Source organism: Oncorhynchus kisutch, linkage group LG24 (assembly GCF_002021735.2).
Source record: "Oncorhynchus kisutch isolate 150728-3 linkage group LG24, Okis_V2, whole genome shotgun sequence".
NCBI classification, from domain to species: Eukaryota; Metazoa; Chordata; class Actinopteri; order Salmoniformes; family Salmonidae; genus Oncorhynchus; species Oncorhynchus kisutch.
The window spans coordinates 5,531,167-5,552,703 of record NC_034197.2 but is presented as its reverse complement, the minus strand read 5'-3'; the positions used below and the strand labels follow the sequence as shown (position 1 = coordinate 5,552,703).

Below are 21,537 nucleotides of genomic sequence, written 5' to 3'. Positions count from 1 at the left end.
AACTGTTAGCTTGATAAGCACTTACAGTAGAGCAGTATTGAACACAACAATCCTCACAGGCCCTCTCTAGAGATGGTAAATTAAATACATAGCTGTATTAGATGACAGTGATAGAAGGAATTTGGTTGTAAGGGAAATTAATTGATCTATTCATTGTCTCGCCGGACTGTTTTGAGTGTGTGGTAGGATGCATGGCATTTGTGTATGTCTGTGAGAGAGAGATGTATAACACTATTGTATGGATGGTGGGCATTCTGTATGTTTACATGGCAGCATTGGGGATTTCAGCACCATGGAGAGCAAAACACTTGCATTGCAGTGGAACTCCTAGGCCTGTATTCACAAACCTTATGAGAGAGAGAGGTATCAATTACAGTGTTACCTGGGTTACCTCTCTATATGCACACACACAATGGATCAGCTACTTATTCTTACTGGTTTATTTTCCCGACACACCCAGTACATGTCTTATGGCAGATATGACACATCTCTCTCTCTCACCCCCCCCCCCCCCCCCCAACCCTAATTGTGACCATAAACCTAACCCCTAAGCCTAAAATAGCCCTTCTCCTTATGGGGACCGGCAAAATGTCCCCACTTGTCAGAATTGTCCTTGTTTTACTATCCTTGTGAGGACATCTGGTCCCCACAAGGATAGTAAAACCAAATCACACACACACAGAATTGCTGTTGACACACTAATGTACACTTGCTGTCTGTGAAAGCTAACGCTTTACTACTGTCTGCTGTATTCAGTATCCAACTGAATTTGCCATGTGTTTGTGTATTTGTTGAGTCAGCGCATTGGGATCCAGCATCAGAATATTTTTTTACACATTATTCCCAGACATACTGCAGCCCATAACAAGGTTATTGTACTTGCAATAGTAGTCTGACTTAGTTTATCAATATAATGGTCAACTTATTTCTGAATCTATTCCTTATTCGTGGATATACATGACTGTAAAACCAGTATGAATCAGAGTCAAACCATTCCATGTACAGTGCCTTGCGAAAGTATTCGGCCCCCTTGAACTTTGCGACCTTTTGCCACATTTCAGGCTTCAAACATAAATATATAAAACTGTAATTTTTGTGAAGAATCAACAACAAGTGGGACACAATCATGAAGTGGAACGACATTTATTGGATATTTCAAACTTTTTTAACAAATCAAAAACTGAAAAATTGGGCGTGATTTTTTTTTTGAAAACTCCTAACGCATGCACATACACTCTCACACTTATGCACACAAGTATGCACGCACACACACACACTCATGTTTTATATAAATCTTTCAGGCATTTCCCTAAATCAGCAGAATAACTGCAATATATATGCACACACCTACCTGATCCTGCTAGTCTCTACAACTATCAAGTAGACAAAAACCACCACCATTCACTATAGAAAGGGGTCCCAAAATACCTGAAACTACTTTTTGCTGCAATCTAGAGCCAAAGATCTGTATATGTTTCTGCATAGTTATCTAAGCATACCTCTTCACCTGTTCAATTGTAATTTTAACTAATAATGATGCACATTTATTCTTTAGAACTTTTATGCCTTAGGAGTTTAGTACAACTGCCACACTGGTATATAGTATCATAACCCAATAATTAAAGCAAGTTTAGTATTCTCTAAAGTTTAGCAACCTTTCCAGCAGGCATGCCAGCTACGATAGTCAGACAAGATACTTTAACTTCATTCATAGCCTGAAATGGCTTGGTAGCTAGTTATGAGATAGGTTCCAAATCTACCAATCTAGCTAGATAAAGCCAACTTCATAAAATTGCTAGATGGCTAGTATTACATTTATCATTACATTATATTATAATTTATTCATAAAGTAGGAATCAATAGGCTACATAGATTGATCAAATTCAAATTCATTTTAAAACGTACCTCCTGCGACTCCTGCCCATCACCGGCAGCTAAAATAAAATCCAAAACTGTGTGTGTGTGTCACTCTACACTCTCTCTCCCCTCCACTGACGACACTGTTTGCACTCACTAGAGTAGCCAACATTCTGTCTAGCATATCTTTGTTCCTTGGTGCACCTTGGAAGGAAACACTTACTAGGAAGATTAAGAGAGGGTGGTACCCTTTGCCTGGTCCAGTTAGTGTGCCCCTCTTGCAAATTACCGCTGGAAAAACATGGGCTTAAAACGCTTCAAATGTTTAGTAGTTCATTTAACATCTGACAAATTAAAAAACAGGGGGAAAAAACAGGGGGAAGATGCCTGTCTAGTTTTTTTATCCCCAATTTCGTGATATCCAGTTGGTAGTTACAGTCTTGTCCCATCGCTGCAATTCCCGCACCATTGTGTCGGAGGAAACACAGTACGCATGTCGATGTGTCAGTGTGCATGTGCCCTGCCCGCCACAGGAGTCGCTAGAGCGTGATGGGACAAGGACATCCCGGCCAGCCAAACCCTCCCCTAACTCGGATGACGCTGGGCCAATTGTTTGTCGCCTCATGGGTCTCCCGGTCTCGGCCGGGATCGAACCTGGATCTGTAGTGCCTCAAGCACTGCACCACTCAGGAGGCCGTCTCTGTCTACTCTGATAACTGTTGGAAACCAAAGACGTGTGTGCTCTTTTTCTGGCTAAAATGACACGTCTATTCTCAGTGCCTGAGCCTATTATGTGGGTGACAGGAGTTGGGCAAGAGAGACACTTTTAGCAGGACTGGCTACAGTACATCCCACTGTGTAGTGTACTTGCGTGTGTCAAAATCAAAACCAACTTAGCTCTTAACCTAAGCAGCATACAAACCAAGGTACTAACCAAAGGGCCAAAACAGGCCTCTTTGAAAAGTTAAACAAGACTTGATCCTAAGTGTTTTGTAGTGAGGCTGCATGCAGTCTATTTGAGTACTCCCCCACCTGTCCCCAATCTTAACTGAAACATATGGTAGGAAACAAGGCCCTCGGGCACTTCCTATTGGCTGCTCTCCTTGTTGACATTGCTTCTCTCCTTTAAAGCCAGTAGCCAACACATTTGACAATACCACACATAGACTGGTTTCTCAGACTCAGAGTAAATCTACTTTGTATTTGTATTTATTATGGATCCCCATTAGCAGCTGCCAAGGCAGTAGCTACTCTTCCTGGGGTCCAAACACATTAAGGCACTTGCATTACATATAAAACAAAAGATAAAATAGTACATCATATAACATTATTACACCACTACATATCTACAATACAAAATGTACAATACCACCATAAAACAATATCACAATGTACATGTGTGTAGAGTGCGTGTGTTTGTACCTTTGTGTGTGTCTCTTCACAATCCCCACTGTTCCACAAGGTGTATTTTTACCTGTTTTTTAAAAATCTGATTCTACTGCTTGCATCAGTTACCTGATGTGGAACAGAGTACCATGTAGTCATGGCTGTTCTGAGCCAATTGTAAATTTCCTAAGTCCCTCTTTGTGGCACATGACGACACTACTGAACAGTAGTCCAGGTGCGATAAAACTAGGGCCTGTAGGACCTGCCTTGTTGAAAGTGTTGTTAAGAAGGCAGAGCAGTGCTTTATTATGGACAGACTTCTCCCCTCTTAGCTACTGTTGTATCAGTATGTTTTGACCATGACAGTTTACATTCCAGGGTTACTCCAAGCAGTTTAGTCACCTCAACTTTCTCAATTTCCACACTATTCATTACAAGATTTAGTTGTGGTTTAGGGTGTAGTGAATGATTTGTCCCAAATGCAATGTTTTTAGTTTTGGAAACATTTAGGACTACCTTATTCCTTGCCACCCATTCTGAAACTAACTGCATCTCTTTGTTAAGTGTTGCAGTCATTTCAGTCGCTGTAGTAGCTGACATGTATAGTGTTGAGTCATCTGTGTACATAAACATTCTGTCTTGACTCAAAGCCAGTGGCATGTCATTAGTAAAGATTGAAAAAAGTAAGGGTCTAAAGAGCTACCCTGGGGAATTCCTGATTCTACCTGGATTATGTTGGATTGGCTTCCATTAAAGAACACCCTCTGTGTTCTGTTAGACAAGTAACTCTTTATCCACAATATTGCAGGGGGTGTAAAGTCATAACACATACGTTTTTCCAGCAGCAGACTATGATTGATAAAGTCAAAAGCCACACTGAAGTCAAACAAAACAGCCCCCACGATATATGTATCAATTTCTCTCAGCCAATCATCAGTAATTTGTGTAAGTGCTGTGCTTGTTGAATGTCCTTCCCTATAAGCGTGCTGAAAGTCTGTTGTCAACTTGTTTACTGTAAAATAGCATTGTATCTGGTCAAACCTTTTTTTGCAGAAGTTTACTAAGGGTTGGTAACAGGCTGATTGGTCGGCTATTTGAGCCAGTAAAGGGGGCTTTACTATTCTTGGGTAGCGGAATGACTTTTGCTTCCCTCCAGGCCTGAGGGCACACACTTTCTAGTAGGCTTAAATTTAAGATATGCGTAACGGTTGTCTGTGGTGGAAAAAGGTGAGGACCAATACGCAGCGTGGTAAGTTTTCATATTCTTTAATAGAACTCAGAACACTAAAATACAAAACCAACAAGAGAACGAAATGAAACCGAAACTGTTCTGTCTGGTACAGATACGAAACAGAAAATAATCACCCACAAATCAAGGGTGAAAACAGGCTGCCTAAATATGGTTCTCAATCAGGGACAACGATTGACAGCTGCCTCTGATTGAGAACCATACCAGGCCAAACACAGAAATACCAACTCATAGAAAAACAAACATAGACAACACACCCAACTCACGCCCTGACCATACTAAAACAAAGACATAACAAAAGAACTAAGGTCAGAACGTGACAATATGGCAAATAGGAGCGGCAATACTGTCCGCTAATTATCCTCAGTAATTTTCCATCCAGGTTGTCAGACCCTGGTGGCTTGTCATTTTTGATAGACAACAATAATTTTTTCACCTCTTCCACACTCACTTTACGGAATTCAAAAGTACAATGCTTGTCTTTCAGAATTTGGTCAGATATAATTGGATGTGTAGTGTCAGTGTTTGTTGCTGACATGTCATGCCTAAGTTTGCTAATCTTGCCAACGAATAAATCATTAAAGTACTTGGCAATATCAGTGGGTTTTGTGATGAATTAGCTTTTTTTCATTTAAGGTGCTCCAAAGCTTTTTACTATCATTCTTTATATTTTTATTTTTATTTTATTATTATTATATATATATATATATATATATATATAGTTTCTTTGCCAATCGGTCGTGCTGCCAGGTTTATTTGCCATACCTTTCTCAACCATAAAATGTTTCAATTCCTCATCACTTGCACAGTCTTCACATTTTGCTGCCTTAAAATAACATCTTAAATGGGATTCAATTAGATTTTTTCACTATCTATCTCGACAACCTACTCCACATTTTCAAAGTGAAAGACAAATTATAGAACATTTTCCAAATTACTTAGAAATACAGAATGAGGATGTATTGATTGCATATGTCTTCACACCCCAGAATTAATCCTTGGTGGAAGCAATTTTGACATGTTGCCCTGAGAGTTGTGCAAAGTTGGTAGAATATTATTCAAAACAATTCACAGCTCTAATGGCTGCCAAAGATGTTTCCACCAAGTATTAACTCTGGGGTGTGAAGACATCAAGACATTCTCATTTTTTCTTCTAATTCATCTGGAAAATGTTCTATGGCTTTCTTTCACTCGGGGAAAAAAAGTAGGTTGTGTAGAACTGTAGGAAAAATAATTGAATCCCTTTTTAGATTAAATGTTTAGGCAGCAAAATATGAAGACTGTGCAAGGGGTGTGTAGACTTTCACTAGGCACTGTATATATATAAATATATATATATATATATATATATGTATATATATAAATATATATATATATATATATATATATATATATATATATATATATATAAAAAATAGCAGCCCAAATCTGGTCTTGGTCAACCCTATTTGACCTGTTAGTGGAATTATCAGATAATTCAGATTTTTGGCATCTGAAAAAGATGCAATTATACAATGTTATCATTCAAGGCAGTACTATGCAATAACTGAGATATAAGGGACCAGTTGCTAGCATGGACTCTTCATAAAGACTGGGTCACTCTGAACTCTGCACCTCCCTTTGTGTAATGGTGGTGCAGGTGCTCGCTAGTCTCTCTCAGATCAGGGGTCTTAAATCAATGTGTGGCTGCTCACTAGGAAGCATAGACACAAGCATCCTCTCACTCTCTTCTGGTAGTTAGCTGTGTGCTCAGACTGTGACAGGCCCGTAGGCCATGGCCAGATGGCAGCACAGTTGCAATGCCAGGGGGGTAAGTGAGGAGGTTAGCTGGCATGGCATAGCATGGCAGTGGGTAAGGAAGTGGCCTGTTGAAGGGCACATTGTTAGTCCTCCGAGTGAAGAGGGTGAGGGGGGTGGGAGGAATGGATTTGAACAGAGCTGACCTGAGAAGACCCTGAATCCCAAATCAATCCCTAGCCCCTACCCTCTATACACTTGGATAGATATGAGACGATTGGATAGGTGAAAGCGATATGGCAACAAGTCCACCTGGCCTATCAGAGGGCATGATGGAGCAATTTACATGTAAATATCTAGATCCTGAGCTTTGAATTGATTTCTGAAGGTTGGTGGATCCATTCGTTTTCACTATGTAGGATTTGAGACATGTCACTCTACAAGCCATGTGTACTGTATATGGTGTGTGTGACCTCCATCAACTGTGATATTGCACCATGAAGTGTCCTTCAACAATGCCCTTGAAACACGCTCATAAGGCATATGTTTGGCCTACTTATGTCATTGCACCTATGAACAGCCTTTCAACTCTACCTTTTAGGACAACAGCCTTTTAGTTACAATCTTGTCTGTCATGCATTCTGTCTGTCATGCATTCTGTCAGTCATGCATTCTGTCTGTCATGCATTCTGTCAGTCATGCATTCTGTCAGTCATGCACTCTGTCAGTCATGCACTCTGTCAGTCATGCATTCTGTCAGTCATGCATTCTGTCAGTCATGCATTTTGTCAGTCATGCATTCTGTCAGTCATGCATTCTGTCAGTCATGCATTCTGTCAGTCATGCATTCTGTCTGTCATGCATTCTGCCAGTCATGCATTCTGTCAGTCATGCACTCTGTCAGTCATGCACTCTGTCAGTCATGCATTCTGTCAGTCATGCACTCTGTCAGTCATGCATTCTGTCAGTCATGCATTCTGTCAGTCATGCATTCTGTCAGTCATGCATTCTGTCAGTCATGCATTCTGTCAGTCATGTTTTATGACAGTTTACTTTTGTCATTAGAGAGACAGCTGGAAATGAATTGCAATTATTTGTTAGAGCTGGCAGTATCTCACTCAGTGTAACGTATTACTGAGATATGTCAGGGAAAGGCAAGCTAAGTAGCACCAAACACAGAGCAGGGTCGTGTTCATTAACGCACACAACGTAACACATTTTATTAATGATCTGCATTGGAAAACCAGCATTTATTATTGGACAAGTCTAACTAGTCCATCCTTGTTTCAATCTGTTTTCTTCCGTTTGGTAGGAACATGACCCTGGTCTTTAAGTGTGTGAACAGTGAGGGAGTTCATCTTGGCCAGTCAGCAGGGCACAATTGTTGTGACTATAATCACACAATTTGAAGAACTCTTAGTTACCACAGCTTCCACACTAAACAGGGTATGCATTACAAAATATTAAGATGCAAACGAAGTTGTATTTTTTTTTCATCGTTTTATTGTGACCGTACAACAGTAACCTCACAACACTGTCAATCATGCTTGAAAATATATCTGAGCGTCACACATATCTCTGTTGATTGTGCACTTTACCGTGATTCAAAGAGACACTGGAGTCACAGGAAAACAGAGTGTATTGACATCAGATGTGCAGCAGTGATACCACATATTATTTTAGGAGGGTTAGATGTAGCTCAAATCTTTTTCATGTTGAATTTTGAATCTGTCCTGTCATATGTACATGAGTGGCAAACCATAATGGCAGTTAAAATTACATTTGCTTTGTTCTCCTTTACTTTCACAGTAAAATACTAGCTGTGGAGCTATACAGAGCAGGTTTTCTCTGTAAAAATATTCCGGTTTTGAATTCACTGACAGCATGGTTAAACGGGGTGGGGTCCCCCTTGACATGCAGTACCACTGTAGTTCTGAGTTTAGTACACTAGGATTCTTTATTGAATCCTCATTATTATTAAGTAACATTGCAATGAATATGGATTTCTGCTATATTCTTCATATTTAAAACATCCTTCTTAAAGTTTATAGTAGGCTAGCACGTGTGAAAACTAGAATACTGTATGCAGAGTCTACTATGAAAATCATTGGACTCTCATGAACACTTCTTATGCTGCAATCATAAAATCTCCCTTTTTTCCACACACAATGTATTTAGCCTAAATGTGATAGGTTGGGTATGTCTTCCAGACTTTTAGCACTTGTAGGCTAAACACTCGTAACAGCTGGAAGACTAATACATACTGTGGATTATGTACATTACTGCAAAGAAATGGGGTGCTTCCTAAACACGATACATGGATTTAATTCATCCAAATGTACATTAGCATATTAATTGAAATTGTATTGTTCACCACATGTGAATTACTGGGCTCTGATTGGCTACTGGAGATTCTCCTTCCTGATGGAAATTTTACACACTTTTTTATATATCCCCATCCGGTGAAGAAACAAATTCTGAGCTTTCTCCAAATTCAATGTTATCTGTTACTCCATTTTTTAAACAGGTTTCCCTCTATGGAAAATGTAGAAATACTTGATATACATTATGAATTACTGGGCTCTGATTGGCTACTGGAGATTCTCCTTCCGTATGGCAACAGCCTAGAATCCCCCCTCAACTCTCCTCTCCTCCCTCCCACCTAGCCCCCCCCCCTCCCCTTTTCTACTCACTGACCTCCTCCATGCTGCCTACCCCTTTCCCTGCATGCAGTTGGGCTGCTCTGCCTCCAAGGAGGCTCCTCTCCACCGACTGACTGCAGCATCTGGATGTTGTCGCCATGGCAACAGCAATGCCCCCCCTCCTCCTTTCTCTAATCTCGCTGTGCTCGCTGCCGCACGTCTTCAGGCTTGACCTGGATTCCGTTGTGTGCTGGTTGACAGTTAGCCGGCCAGACGTGCGTGCCGGTCAACTGACTCGTTTCTCCATTATTTGGGGTCAAACTCCAGAGCCCGCTTCTCCCCCACATCCCATCCCATCCCATGCATTTGGAGAGAGAGAGAGAGAGAGAGAGAGAGAGAGAGAGAGAGAGAGAGAGAGAGAGAGAGAGAGAGAGAGAGAGAGAGAGAGAGAGAGAGAGAGAGAGAGAGAGAGAGAGAGAGAGAGAGAGAGAGAGAGAGAGAGAGAGAGAGAGAGAGAGAGAGAGAGAGAGAGAGAGAGAGAGAGAGAGAGAGAGAGAGAGAGAGAGAGAGAGAGAGAGAGAGAGAGAGAGAGAGAGAGAGAGAGAGAGAGAGAGAGAGAGAGAGAGAGAGAGAGAGAGAGAGAGAGAGAGAGAGAGAGAGAGAGAGAGAGAGAGAGAGAGAGAGAGGAGCGAACGAGGCATGTTGCACACGGCATCCGGGCTCTGTCCACCCTCCCTCTCCTCCACTGTACTCCAACAACACTCAGTTCCTCAGTGAAGTGAGGTTTTCCCGTCCTTTTCCCCCTGTTTTGTTGAAAGCCTCTGTAGCCTGTACTGACTACAGAAACCAAAATGTCTGCCTCCTGCCTGTTCCTGTTGTCATGGGTTTAGTCACACTAATGTTTATCGCTTTGATTCTTTCTGGTCTGTTTATTGTATATTTCCTATGTATGTACCCTGTTTCTTTGCAATTGAATATGAACACAACACATCAGTAAGACTATGTGTACATCAGTGCAGCTGTTGTGTGGGCCTGTGGCCTTGTGGCCAAAAGTAGGTTTAATTTGCATAATGAATATAGGGTGAACATTGACACATGACATGATTTGCATAATTGACTGCTAACTAATATCCATCCTCCCTGTCTGCTACACACCTCTCTGGTTGCAGTGGAGGTGATGGACCATCAGAGGGTGCTGCATACTGGCTGCCTGGTGTCGGGGGTCCACACCCCGCCCATCCGCCGCAACAGCAAGCTGGCCAGCCTTGGGCGCATCTTCAAACCCTGGAAGTGGAGGAAAAAGAAAAACGAGAAGCTGAAGCAGAGCTCCACAGGTGTGTGTGTGTGTGTGTGTGTGTGTGTGTGTGTGTGTGTGTGTGTGTGTGTGTGTGTGTGTGTGTGAGAGAGAGAGAGAGAGATGGAAACTACACAAACATGCACACATGCAGGCGTAGTAGATTAGGAGTAAAAGGACTTGAGTAATTCCCCAAATCTTTAAAATGGCTTCCTCTATCTCAACTTACCATGACCCCAAATAGGACTCTCCATTTCTGTCAGATCAGGGATCATGAAAGAAAGGACACAAAAAAGGAAGCCATTTCAGAATAGGGTCGTTCCATTTGAAATGAATCACTTTTTGACCGCACCCATATTGCATACCCCACCATACCATGAGACATCCATGTCTTCATCAATGAAGAATATTAACGGTTTGATATCATATAAAAGCTTACTACAATCAGGTTAGTCAAACTATTTTATCATTTATTTTTTAACCTTTAACATTAATTTTCTTAGCGTGTAAGCTCTGATGGATTTAATTGTCACATATGCTGTAGCTTAGACCCAAATTTTCATCATCTGAGGTGTTTGTGTTGTGCACGTCATCGGTTGAGACAGCTGCATACCCTTGAATACAGGGTGCGTGTCATTTCAATCACTTCAGGCCACTACAGTTTAGCTGGTACACCATTGACATTTTAAACTACCACAAGATGTCTGCTGGTCTATCCCCCGCCCGAATGTCAACTTAAATGCAAATGTATATTCTATTATCTATATTTCTATGATTTCAATAGGTTTCCTACGGAAGATGGACAGTATAATTTAAAACAAATTATATTCCCTTTCAAGTTAACATTCTCTGATTCTCTATTCAAGAGTATAATAAGTCTCAACCGATTGCAGGCACAACACAAACACCACAGGTGATGCAAATTAGGGTCTAAACTACAACGTATGCACGAACAAAAATGGGTGGGTGTATAGCACGAACGTCAAGCTTGAATCTCATCACGTATAACTTTAGTATTTTAGCTACCACTTCCCTAACCTTAACCCTTTTAGCTAACCCTAACCCTTAAACTTAACCCTAGCCCCTAGTCTAGCTAGCTAACGTTAGCCACCTCGCTAGAATTCGTAACAAATCATGCATTTTGCAAATTCGTAACACAGTGTACATGTTTTGCTAATTCGTAACATATAATACAAATTGTAATTCATCACATATCATATGAAATGGGTGGTGGCCATACACAAATTAATACATACAGTATTTTTTTATTTATCCTTTATTTAACTAGGCAAGTCAGTTAAGAACAAATTCTTATTTACAATGATGCCCTCCTGGGGAACAGTGGGTCAACTGTCTTGTTCAGGAGCAGAACATATGTTTTTTACCTTGTCAGCTCAGGGATTTGATCCAGCAACCTTTTGGTTACTGGCCCAACACTCTAACCACTAGGCTACCTAACATATTATCCTAATTGGAGTGTAAATTGATTTTCCCCCTCATCAATCTACACACAATACCCCATAATGACAAAGCGAACACAGCTTTATAGAAATGTTAGCAAATTTATAAAAACTCAAATATTACATTTACATAAGTATTCAGACCCTTTACTCAGTACTTTGTTGAAGCACCTTTGGCAGCGATTACAGCATTGAATCTTCATGGGTATGATGCTACACGCTTGGCACACCTGTATTTGGGGAGTTTCTCCCATTGTTCTCTGCAGATCCTCTCAAGCTCTGTCGGGTTGGATGGGGAGCATTGCTGCACAGCTATTTTCAGGTCTTTCCAGAGATGTTTCATCGGGTTCAAGTCTGGGCTGTGGCCGGGCCTCTCAAGGACATTCAGAGACTTGTCCCGAAGCCACTCCTGCGTTGTCTTGGCTGTGTGATTAGGGTCGTTGTCGTTTATTTTTATTTTTACAGGGACAGTGCACATTAATCAACATTTCAGTAAAAGTGCCGGTTTTAGCCAACCGGCTAATTTTCAACCGCAGTCCCTGGGCAGGTTATTAAAAACAATTACAATATAAACAATAGCAACATAGAACAAGCAAGACATAGCAACATAGGACAAGCAAGACATAGCATACAGACAGAGCAACATAGGACAAGCAAGACATAGCATACAGACAGAGCAGCATAGGACAAGCAAGACATAGCATACAGACATAGCAACATAGGACAAGCAAGACATAGCATACAGACAGAGCAACATAGGACAAGCAAGACATAGCATACAGACAGAGCAACATAGGACAAGCAAGACATAGCATACAGACAGAGCAGCATAGGACAAGCAAGACATAGCATACAGACAGAGCAACATAGGACAAGCAAGACATAGCAACATAGGACAAGCAAGACATAGCAACATAGGACAAGCAAGACATAGCATACAGACAGAGCAACATAGGACAAGCAAGACATAGCAACATAGGACAAGCAAGACATAGCATACAGACAGAGCAACATAGGACAAGCAAGACATAGCAACATAGGACAAGCAAGACATAGCATACAGACAGAGCAACATAGGACAAGCAAGACATAGCAACATAGGACAAGCAAGACATAGCAACATAGAACAAGCAAGACATAGCAACATAGGACAAGCAAGACATAGCAACATAGGACAAGCAAGACATAGCATACAGACAGAGCAACATAGGACAAGCAAGACGTAGCATACAGACAGAGCAGCATAAAACAAAAAGCAGCAAGACAAAATTCATAAACGCAACAAAGTGTTTCCACACCTCACAAGCTACAGACAACAGACAACATGGAGAGCGGCAACACACAGCTAGGGACCATGTTCACAAATCTGATTGACCTTTAGCCATGTCTTCAAGCATTTTGTGAAAGTGTGATATGTGGTGCAGTCATGTGTGTCTGATGGCAGTGTATTCCAGACATGGGAAGCTCTCACAGAGCATGCAGATTTACTAAAGGTGCTTTTCCTTAGGGGAACTATACAGTCACCTCTCATGGCAGACCTTGTGGATCTGCTGCCATATGTCTGGGTTTTCTGTTTAACAAAAATATTGAGTGGAGGGGGAGCCAGGCCATTGAGGATCTTGAATACAAGACATGCGTCGGTGTATTGCACAAGATTTTCCCAACTCAAGAGCTCATGCTTTCTAAGGATGTGACAATGATGATGGCTATTGGGCTTCCTATCAAGCACTTTGAGAGCCTGTTTGTAGACAGACTGAATAGGTTTTAATGTTGTACAGCAAGCTTGGGCCCAACTAGTCAAGCAGTATGTTAAGTGGGGGAGTATCATAGATTTGAAGTACAGTTTTGCTACCTCTGTAGTCAAACAATTTCGTATAAATCGGAAATGAGCTAGGTTGAATTTGGTTATTTGAATGACCTTTTTCACATGCTTTTTAAAAGAGAGGTTGGAATCAAGTATGATGCCAAGGTACTTAAAATCGGATACCACCTGGAGCTTCTCCCCTGACACATAGACATCTGGCTCAGTAGCATCTGTTGCCCTCTTTGTGAAGAACATGCAAACAGTTTTTTTCACATTGAGATGCAAACACGAGTCACTGAGCCACTTTGTAACCTGGACCATTACAGTAGTGAGTTCTTGTGCAGCTTGTTGTTTGCTCTTTGCATGCACATATATCACTGTATCATCTGCATACATTTGAACTTCAGACCCAGTACAGACAGAAGGCAGATCATTAATGTACAGGCTGAACAGGAGGGGCCCCAGTATTGACCCTTGGGGCACGCCCACATCATAGCTACGAGTGGGCGACAGCTCATTGCTCACTCTGACACACTGAGTTCTGCCTTCAAGGTATGATTTCATCCATCTCAAGGCATCAGGGGAAAAGTTGAACTTGGACAATTTTGTGATGAGAATCTCATGGTTAACAGTATCAAAAGCCTTCCTTAGGTCCAGAAACACAGCCCCAACAGCACCCCCTTTGTCCATCTTGGACTTCACATTTTCCAGAAGAAAGCAGTTGGCTGTTTCTGTGGAGTGTTTCGCTCTGAAGCCAAACTGCATGGAGTGTAATGTGAAGGGGCTGTTGTTGAGGTGGGCAATCAGTTGTTCTGCCACACACTTTTCAACAACCCTTGACACCACAGGTAATATACTAATGGGCCTGTAGTTACTCACGTTAGCAGGGTCGCCTGATTTAAAGATGGCCGTTATTATGGCCGACTTCCATACCCTTGGAAACACACCGAGACCAATAGATGTGTTGGTGACCTTAGTAATGGGGCCAATGAGTGACTCTTTGTAGTTTTTAAGAAAGGTAGAGTCCATCCCAAACACATCTTTGGCTTTAGAGTTCTTTAGTGAGCTAATCACCTTGTTCACCTTTGACTCAGAAACCTCCCTTATGATGAAGACAGGTTGAGTGTCATTCACTAGCACTGAGCCCAAGAAACAAGTGGAGGGGTTCTGTGTCAGTACCCTGACAGAGTCAATAAAGTAGGAATTGAAGGCTATTGCTATTTCGACTGCATCCTGTGTTAGATTGTTATTCACCATGATTTCTAGTCTTTTTGCAGTGTTACTATGGTCTTTCCCTGTTAACTTTTTTAGATTCTCCCATTCTCCCAATTTAGCATTTCCCTTTGCTTCACCAATTATGTTAATAAAAAAGTTTGCCTTGGCTTGTCTGATTTCTTTCATCACCTTATTTCTCAACATGGTAAACCTTGGATGGTGAACCTTTACCCCAGTCTGAGGTCCTGAGCGCTCTGGAGCAGGTTTTCATCAAGGATCTCTCTGTACTTTCCTACATTCATCTTGGCCTAAATCCTGACTAGTCTCCCAGTCCCTGCCTCTGAAAACGTCCCCACAGCATGATGCTGCCACCACCATGCTTCACTGTAGGGATGGTGCCAGGTTTCCTCTAGACATGACGTTTGGTATTCAGGCCAAAGAGTTCAATCTTGGTTTCATTAGAGCAGATAATCTTGTTTCTCCTGGTCTGAGACTCCTTAAGATGACTTTTGGCAAACTCCAAGAGGGCTGTTATGTGCCTTTTACTGAGGAGTAGCCTCTGTCTGGCCACTCTACCATAAAGGCCTGATAGGAGTGCTGCAGAGATGGTTGTCCTTCTGGAATGTTCTCCCATCACAGAGGAACTCTGGAGCTGTCAGAGTGACTATAAGGTTCTTGGTGACCTCCCTGACCAAGGTCCTTCTCCCCTGATTGTTCAGTTTGGCCGGGCGGTCCAGTTCTAGGAAGAGTCTTGGTGGTTCCAAGCTTCTTCCATTTAAGAATTATGGAGGCCACTTTGTTCTTGGGGACCTTAAATGCTGCAGCAATGTTTTGGAACCCTTCCCCAGATCTGTGCCTTGACACAATCCTGTTTCGCAGCTCTATAGACAATTCCTTCAACCTCATGGCTTGGTTTTTGCTTTGACGTGCACTGTCAACTGTGTGACCTTATATAGACAGGTGTGTGCCTTTCCAAATCATGTCAAATCAATTGAATTTACCACAGGTGCACTCCAATCAAGTTGTAGAAACATCTCAAGGATGGCCAATGGAAACAGGATGCACCTGAGCTCAATTTCGAGTCTCATAGCATAGGGTCTGAATATTTATGTACATAAGGTATTTTTGTTTTGTCATTATGGGGTATTGTGTGTGATTGCTGAGTTTTTATTTTATTTTTACTTTTTTGAGTAAGGCTGTAACTTAACAAAATTTGGAAAAAGTCAAGGTGTCTGAATAATTTCAGAAGGCACTGTATGTATGGAAAGTTTTGTTTAAATCTAAAGGGGTGTGGTCAAAAAGTGATTGAAATCAAACCCAATATGAAAATAATGTAATGTAGTCATGCTATGGAGACCATGAGCGTGAAATAGAAGGTACAACTTGTAGAATACTGCAGACTAAGCCCTGTATGTTGTCTCCCTGCAGATGTGGCATTGTCCAGTGGGTGCATCTCTCCCGAGCCCGGCTCCCCCTTGCAGGGCTCCTCAGACGGGACAGGCATGTTGGGGAGTTTTGGGGGGTCTCTCAGCGCCACTCTCACGGTCAGCAGTGTGGAGTACCTGGGCCCAGAGGAGGAACTCCCCCCGCCAGGTAGGACAGCCCAACAACCCTACAAAGAAAACTAAGACCCAATCCTAAATCCTATGGGTTATTATGCACTTATGGAGATCTGAGAGGATTTGATTGGTATATATGATGAAACTTCCACCTCCTAGCCTGTCATAGGGCAAGGTGGAGCTACAGTCCTCAGTATTTTCACAGCGAAGCATTTTTTATTTATTTGGGCCATATACTCCAGCATTCTGGATTCTAAATCAAATTATGAATATGAGCTGAATGTACTGAACTTAGCCTTTTATGTTTTGTACTCCTTTAGAAGAAGATTCATTATTTGACACAGGATAGGAGAGCCGTGAAGTCTACCATCAACCGTATTGCTTTAGCCAGTGACACATTTCAGAGTAATCAAACTTACAGAGGGCCATGGAATATTATATTTGATAATAGTTTATAGGCATGTCAAAGGGACTATATAGACTTTCAAAATATATCTTCTAACCACTATTTTATTTTTTCTTTATAATTGTGAACAATTATTAATAAACTTTTGACAGTATTTACAATAGGAAAAACTCAAGATACATGATCTATGATATGGAGAGATCACCATTTTATTATTCATGTTCTTATACTGTACAAATTATTCAAAGTAGGTTACGTTTAGCCATATGATACTCACAAGAGCCACTAGGGGGCAACAGATAATGTATAAACAACCAGAATGGTACTTACAATAGCATGGTTCATTCACTGACAACAACTATCTCACTGTAAATGGTGGCACCTGATTAAACTTTGATTCAACTCAATTAAACAAATGTCTTTCAGCGGCTGCGCCTCCAGAGGATTGTGAGCCAGAGGAGGAGAGCAGTCAGAAAACAGAAGAGGAGGGAGAAGAGGAGGCGCAGCCTAGTGCCGATGCCTCCGACGAGGTCCAGGAGGGCATAGAGGAGACGGAGGAGAGACTAGAAGAGGAAATACCTAGAGGAACCACGCCACCTCCAGTAGCGGCCAAACCGGTGATGCCACAGCTGAGCAGTAGCGAGGGTGAGTAGACGAGTGTAGTGTATCAGGGTAGGGGTCAATTCGAATCGAGCTCATTAAGATTCCAATTTTTCCTAATTGAAAAGCATTGAGAAAAATTGGATTTGATTGAAATGGAATTAACCCGGTTGGAGTATATAATTAGGAAGGGAGCATCATGCCAAAACACATCGGCCTGCAAATACATACACATGTACTGCACTGCACACTCAGACAAGGATAGTGTGAACCCCACATGTACAAGCACATAAACACCCAAAAACATGTGACGGAGACCATCCATGTACGGCCGACCAGGATTCAATCTCACATCACCAATGACACAAAACTACAAAAGCTAGCATGCTTCCTTCCTACCATTACCTTACCAATAGTTTTGTTTGGCTGAGGGTAATACTACTTTGTCATGGCATGATGGGTACTACTAGCACACACAGCTAACTAGCTGACATCTGCTACCTATACTGTACACAACACACCAAAGGATCACACATCTGTGCATGAAGAGGATGGACCACATATACCACGAGAGTAAGAGTTTTTAAAATTCACATTGAGCATGCGATTATGGTGGATAGTCAGATAAATATAATAGTTAAATTAAAGCGTTTACATGCTTTGCAAGGAGGCCGATTTCCCTAATAATCCTGTTTACATGGATACATCTGCAATCAGGCTACCTGATGGCACTCTGATAAATGCAAAACATCGGCAATCAAAACAAACGTTCTACAACATGGTCCATGTTATTTCTGGGAAGCATGTTTGATTCTGAAAACGACTTCTAAGACCCATACATTCAGTTGTTCCGAACTCGGCTTGCTCGGCTGGTGCTGGCACATGCAAAGATCAAATACAGTAGATACCTGACCTTTGTCTTTCTTTGCCCCTCAGACCCATCCCCTGTGTCCTCACACTTGGCCAACTCTTTCCTGCCTAAGGAGCCCTCCAGGGTTCCCGAGAGCCTGGCCCCCATGGTGTCCCTACGAGGGCCCCACTCCAACCCCTCAGGGTCTCCTCACCTCACCAATATTATGCACCCTCCAATGCCCCCTAGCTGTATCATGGAAGAACTACAACGAGCCTTTGCCTCAAAGGCGAATCGGCAAGAAAGGTGAGGGGCACAACTCATTCACAGCAAACAGCCATATAATCTCTCCATCATGTGACAGGGCATTCATGTTGTCTCTAATGTTTGGTAAAACTTAATGCCTGTGGGTAGAATTCTTTAACTTGTTATAAGCAATAATGAGCCTTTATAATGTCTTAAAATAAAGTTTATTATAATATGTTAGGTCTCTGTATCAACAGTTCCACTGACTCAAAATGGCTGGTATTTAGTCAGGCTCATTATCAGACGATGATAAGACATTATAAACACTGTCACACATGCGACTAGACATTCTCATATCTTACAATGCATTATAACTGAATCATAAGGCATTATACCTACTGGTGTTGAGTAAAGCGTTATTTAATGTTCAACCCCACATCTAACCTCAACATCATTCCTTTCAGTGATGTTGCAGCCAATTAGCTTACTACTGCCATGTTGCATTTTCACTATCCCATAATTGAAGAACCCAGTGTTCACTCCTATGGTATCTTCACCACATGCTCACCCATCCATGTTAACTCCTACCTGTTACCTTTCAAATTGACCCAATGCTACCTCCCATAAGACCTGCACTGCCTTGCTCACCCATCCATTAACCCCCCCTGTTCTGTTAACCCCCACGTTCCCTCCTCCCTCCCGTGTCCCCTCAGTGTGCATGGGCCTGCTGAGCCGTGCTCGCCCCCTTGGCGGCGATCTGACGGGCGGATCTCTCGCTCCTCCAGCTCGGAGAATCAGTCGGTGGCGGGTGGTGGCTTTGTCGACTGGCTCCACCAAGCGGAGAGGAAGATGGAGGCAGAGGAGAACAAGGAGAACGTGCGGCTGGACCAGTGCTTCTCCGACAGCTCGGGCCTCCCCCATGATCAGGACGACTGGAACGACTCTGTCATCTCCGGTGTGTCCATTCTTAAAGGAAAGATCGCATACAATGATATCCACCAAATGAACAACATAGATTAATGACATCCCCCTTGTTAAACTAATTCCCAAGCAATATACAGTTGAAGTCGGAAGTTTACATACACCTTAGCCAAATACATTTCAACTCAGTTTTCACAGTTCCTGACATTTAATCCTAGTAACATTCCCTGTCTTAGGTCAGTTAGGATCACCACATAATTTTAAGAATGTGAAATGTCAGAATAATAGTAGAGAGAATTATTTATTTCATCTTATATTTCTTTCATCACGTGGGTCAGAAATGTACATACACTCAATTAGGAGCATTACCTTTAAATTGTTTAACTTGAATCAAATGTTTTGGGTAGCCTTCCACTAGCTTCCCACAATAAGTTGGGTGAATTTTGGCCCATTCCTCCTGACAGAGCTGGTGTAACTGAGTCAGGTTTTTAGGCCTCCTTGCTCACACACGCTTTTTCAGTTCTGCCCACAGATTTTCTATAGGATTGAGGTCAGGGCTTTGTGATGGCCACTCCAATAGCTTGACTTTGTTGTCCTTAAGCCATTTTGCCACAACTTTGGAAGTATGCTTGGGGTCATTGTCCATTTGGAAGACGCATTTGCAACCAAGCTTTAACTTGACTGATTTCTTGAGATGTTGCTTCAATATATCCACGTAATTTTCCTCTCTCATGAAGCCATCTATTTCGTGAAGTGCACCAGTCCCTCCTGCAGCAAAGCACCCCCACAACATGATGTTGCCACCCCCATGCTTCACGGTTGGGATGGTGTTCTTCGGCTTGCAAGCCTCCCCCTTTTCCTCAAAACATAACGATGGTCATTATGGCCAAACAGTTCTACTTTTGTTTCATCAGACCAAAGGACATTTCCAAGTATGATCTTTGTCCCCATGTGCAGTTGCAATCCGTAGTCTGGCTTTTTTATGGCGGTTTTGGAGCAGTAAATAGAGTCCTATGTCAACATAACCTGAAAGGCCGCAAGCCTTTCAGGTTATGTTGACATAGGACTCTATTTACTGTGGATATAGATACTTGTACCTGTTTCCTCCAGCATCTTCACAAGGTCCTTTGCTGTTGTTCTGGGATTGATTTGCATTTTTCGCACCAAACTATGTTCATCTCTAGGAGACAGAACGCGTCTCCTTCATGAGTGGTATGACGGCTGCGTGGTCCCATGGTGTTTATACTTGCGTACTATTGTTTTTACAGATGAACGTGGTACCTTCAGGCATTTGGAAATTGCTCCCAAGGATGAACCAGACTTGTGGAGGTCTACAATTTGGTTTCTGAGATATTTGCTGATTTCATTTGATTTTCCCAATGATGTCAAACAAAGAGGCACAGAGTTTGAAGGAAGGCCTTGAAATACATCCACAGGTACACCTCAAATTGACTCAAATGATGTCAATTAGCCTATCAGAAGCTTCTAAATTCATGACATCATTTTTTGGAATCTTTCAAGCTGTTTAAAGGCACAGTCAACTTAGTGTATGCAAACAAGACCCCCTGGAATTGTGATACAGTGACTTATAAGTGAAATAATCTGTTTGTAAACAATTGTTGGAAAAATGACTTGTGTCATGCACAAAGTAGATGTCCTAACTGACTTGCCAAAACTATAGTATAACAAGAAATGTGTGGAGTGGTTGAAAAACGAGTTTTAAAGACTCCAACATAAGTGTATGTAAACTTCCGACTTCAACTGTATAACAATTCAAAAATCGACTTTAATTTTTTAACTTTCTAACTCCTGTGTTAAACTTTTTGGGGGAAAACAGACAGACACAAATGGCAGACACAATAATCTGACAAATGTAAAAAGCTTGTTTTTTTTGTTGGGCATTATGGACTAAACTTGAGAGGTCCACGTGATTTTAGGTTAGGTTTCTGTCCTGTGAGAGTGATCTTGAAGTGATCGCTGATGTCGTTTGTGTGTGTGTGTGTGCAGGTACACTACCTCGCAGGCTAAGGAAGGAGCTGTTGACGGTGAAGCTTCGGAATCGGCCCAGCAAGGAGGAGCTGGAAGACCGGAATATCTTCCCGGCACGGACCGAACAGGAGCGTCAGGATATACGCCAGCAGATCGAGATGAAACTCGCCAAGTAAGTAGTCATCTTCTCTCCTCACCCACTCCTTTCTCACTTCATCTTTCCATAACACCTCACATCGTCTCGTCACCCCTTTTTCTCAAAAGGCATTGGAGAAGAAGGTCCAAGGAAAGGGACCTTGGACCTTCTTGTCCAATATAGTTG

The 21,537-nt window shown here is 42.0% G+C and overlaps 1 protein-coding gene across 2 annotated transcripts in view; it reads left to right on the top strand.

Moving 5' to 3' along the window:
• LOC109869460 (phosphatase and actin regulator 3) overlaps positions 1 to 21,537 on the top strand; it is a 64,203-nt gene that overhangs the window by 20,751 nt on the left and 21,915 nt on the right. For both annotated transcript variants that reach the window (XM_031803477.1, XM_020459637.2), the window contains exons 2-7: positions 10,041 to 10,205; positions 16,073 to 16,237; positions 17,036 to 17,254; positions 18,146 to 18,365; positions 19,019 to 19,260; positions 21,234 to 21,387. In XM_031803477.1, coding sequence (XP_031659337.1) covers positions 10,049 to 10,205; positions 16,073 to 16,237; positions 17,036 to 17,254; positions 18,146 to 18,365; positions 19,019 to 19,260; positions 21,234 to 21,387 — 1,157 coding nt within the window. In that variant the 5' untranslated portion in view covers positions 10,041 to 10,048. The remainder of the gene's footprint in view (positions 1 to 10,040; positions 10,206 to 16,072; positions 16,238 to 17,035; positions 17,255 to 18,145; positions 18,366 to 19,018; positions 19,261 to 21,233; positions 21,388 to 21,537) is intronic.